This window comes from Sapajus apella, unplaced genomic scaffold (genome assembly GCF_009761245.1).
Source record: "Sapajus apella isolate SASKATOON/1434 unplaced genomic scaffold, GSC_monkey_1.0 scaffold39, whole genome shotgun sequence".
Taxonomy (NCBI): Eukaryota; Metazoa; Chordata; class Mammalia; order Primates; family Cebidae; genus Sapajus; species Sapajus apella.
Genome location: NW_022436979.1, coordinates 19,601,814 through 19,602,936, shown reverse-complemented (window position 1 = coordinate 19,602,936; position 1,123 = coordinate 19,601,814). Strand labels below are relative to the sequence as shown.

The 1,123-nt window shown below is 43.3% G+C and overlaps 1 protein-coding gene across 2 annotated transcripts in view; it reads right to left on the bottom strand.

Annotated features, from left to right (window-relative positions):
* Window positions 1-1,123, bottom strand: part of F11 (coagulation factor XI) — a 22,980-nt gene that overhangs the window by 8,138 nt on the left and 13,719 nt on the right. For both annotated transcript variants that reach the window (XM_032298874.1, XM_032298873.1), the window contains exons 8-10: window positions 818-927; window positions 554-716; window positions 359-465 (exon numbers count right to left, since the gene is read on the bottom strand). In XM_032298874.1, coding sequence (XP_032154765.1) covers window positions 359-465; window positions 554-716; window positions 818-927 — 380 coding nt within the window. The remainder of the gene's footprint in view (window positions 1-358; window positions 466-553; window positions 717-817; window positions 928-1,123) is intronic.

Genomic DNA, 1,123 nt, shown 5'->3' with positions numbered 1-1,123 from the left:
AGAAAGAAAGAAAGAAAGAAGAAAGAAAGAAAGAAAGAAAGAAACAAGAAGAAGAAAGAAAATGAAAGAAAGAAAGAAAGAAAGAGAGGGAGAGAGATGCATGCCAGCGGTATAAAGGTGTCGAATTGAAACTCATACTTAGTTAATACCAGGCAGTGTACAGTTTCGTCAATCCCCGATATTTACCTTTAAAACATGATCAGCTTGGGTGATAGGAGTGAAAATAACAGAAAACTGCAAAATTTGTCATTTCATGAACGTTCTCCCCTCTGTGGCCACACGTGACAGCCTTGGTTGTGATATACTCAGTATGGAGTAATTCCTTCAGCTATATTTTTTCAAGTGACGTTATACTCACCATTATCCATTTTACACAACCTTAATGTGTAGCCAGAGATGCCTCCTCTCATGTGCAGTATTTTAGTCGGAGATCCGTCTGAAGAAAGCTTTAAGTAACATTTGCCCCTACAGTTGGAAACAAAACGGTGTAAACATAATGCATCTCACCGGCAGATGGGAGAAGGGGACCCGCAAAACCCTTCATACGGCTTACTTCCCTTCGTTGCAGGATGCCTGAGCTGGGGTGTAGGTAAAAAACTGGCAGCGGACGGCATCGGTGCACAGTTTCTGGCAGGCCTCGTGACCGTTCACAGCGACAATATCCAGTTCCTCTCCCAAGAAGTTAGTGTCATGGTAAAATGAAGAATGGCAGAACACTAGACAGCAGACCACATGTCAGAGCGAGACACACGCTCAGCATTCATCAGCCTCCGGGGCTGGTCACTCTCAGCCAGAACGCAGAACGCTCACTGTTTACCTGGGATGCTGTGCCGGCAGGTCTGTAGACTGAAACCGGAAAGAGCTTTGCTCTTTTTAATGCGTGTACTGGGCAATCCACTCTCAGATGTTTTAAGGAGGCAAAGATTTCTAAGGAAAACAAAAGGGAAGTAGAAATAGATCATATCAAACATATAAAAGCATTTTTACAGCACATAGAGAAGGTAAAGTTGGTTCATGGTGGCACTGAATTGCGAAGATTTTCTTATTTTGAAAGTACTCTTCATAAACCACAGAGTCACACTCATAAACCACGGAGTCACACCCATAAACCACGGAGTCACAC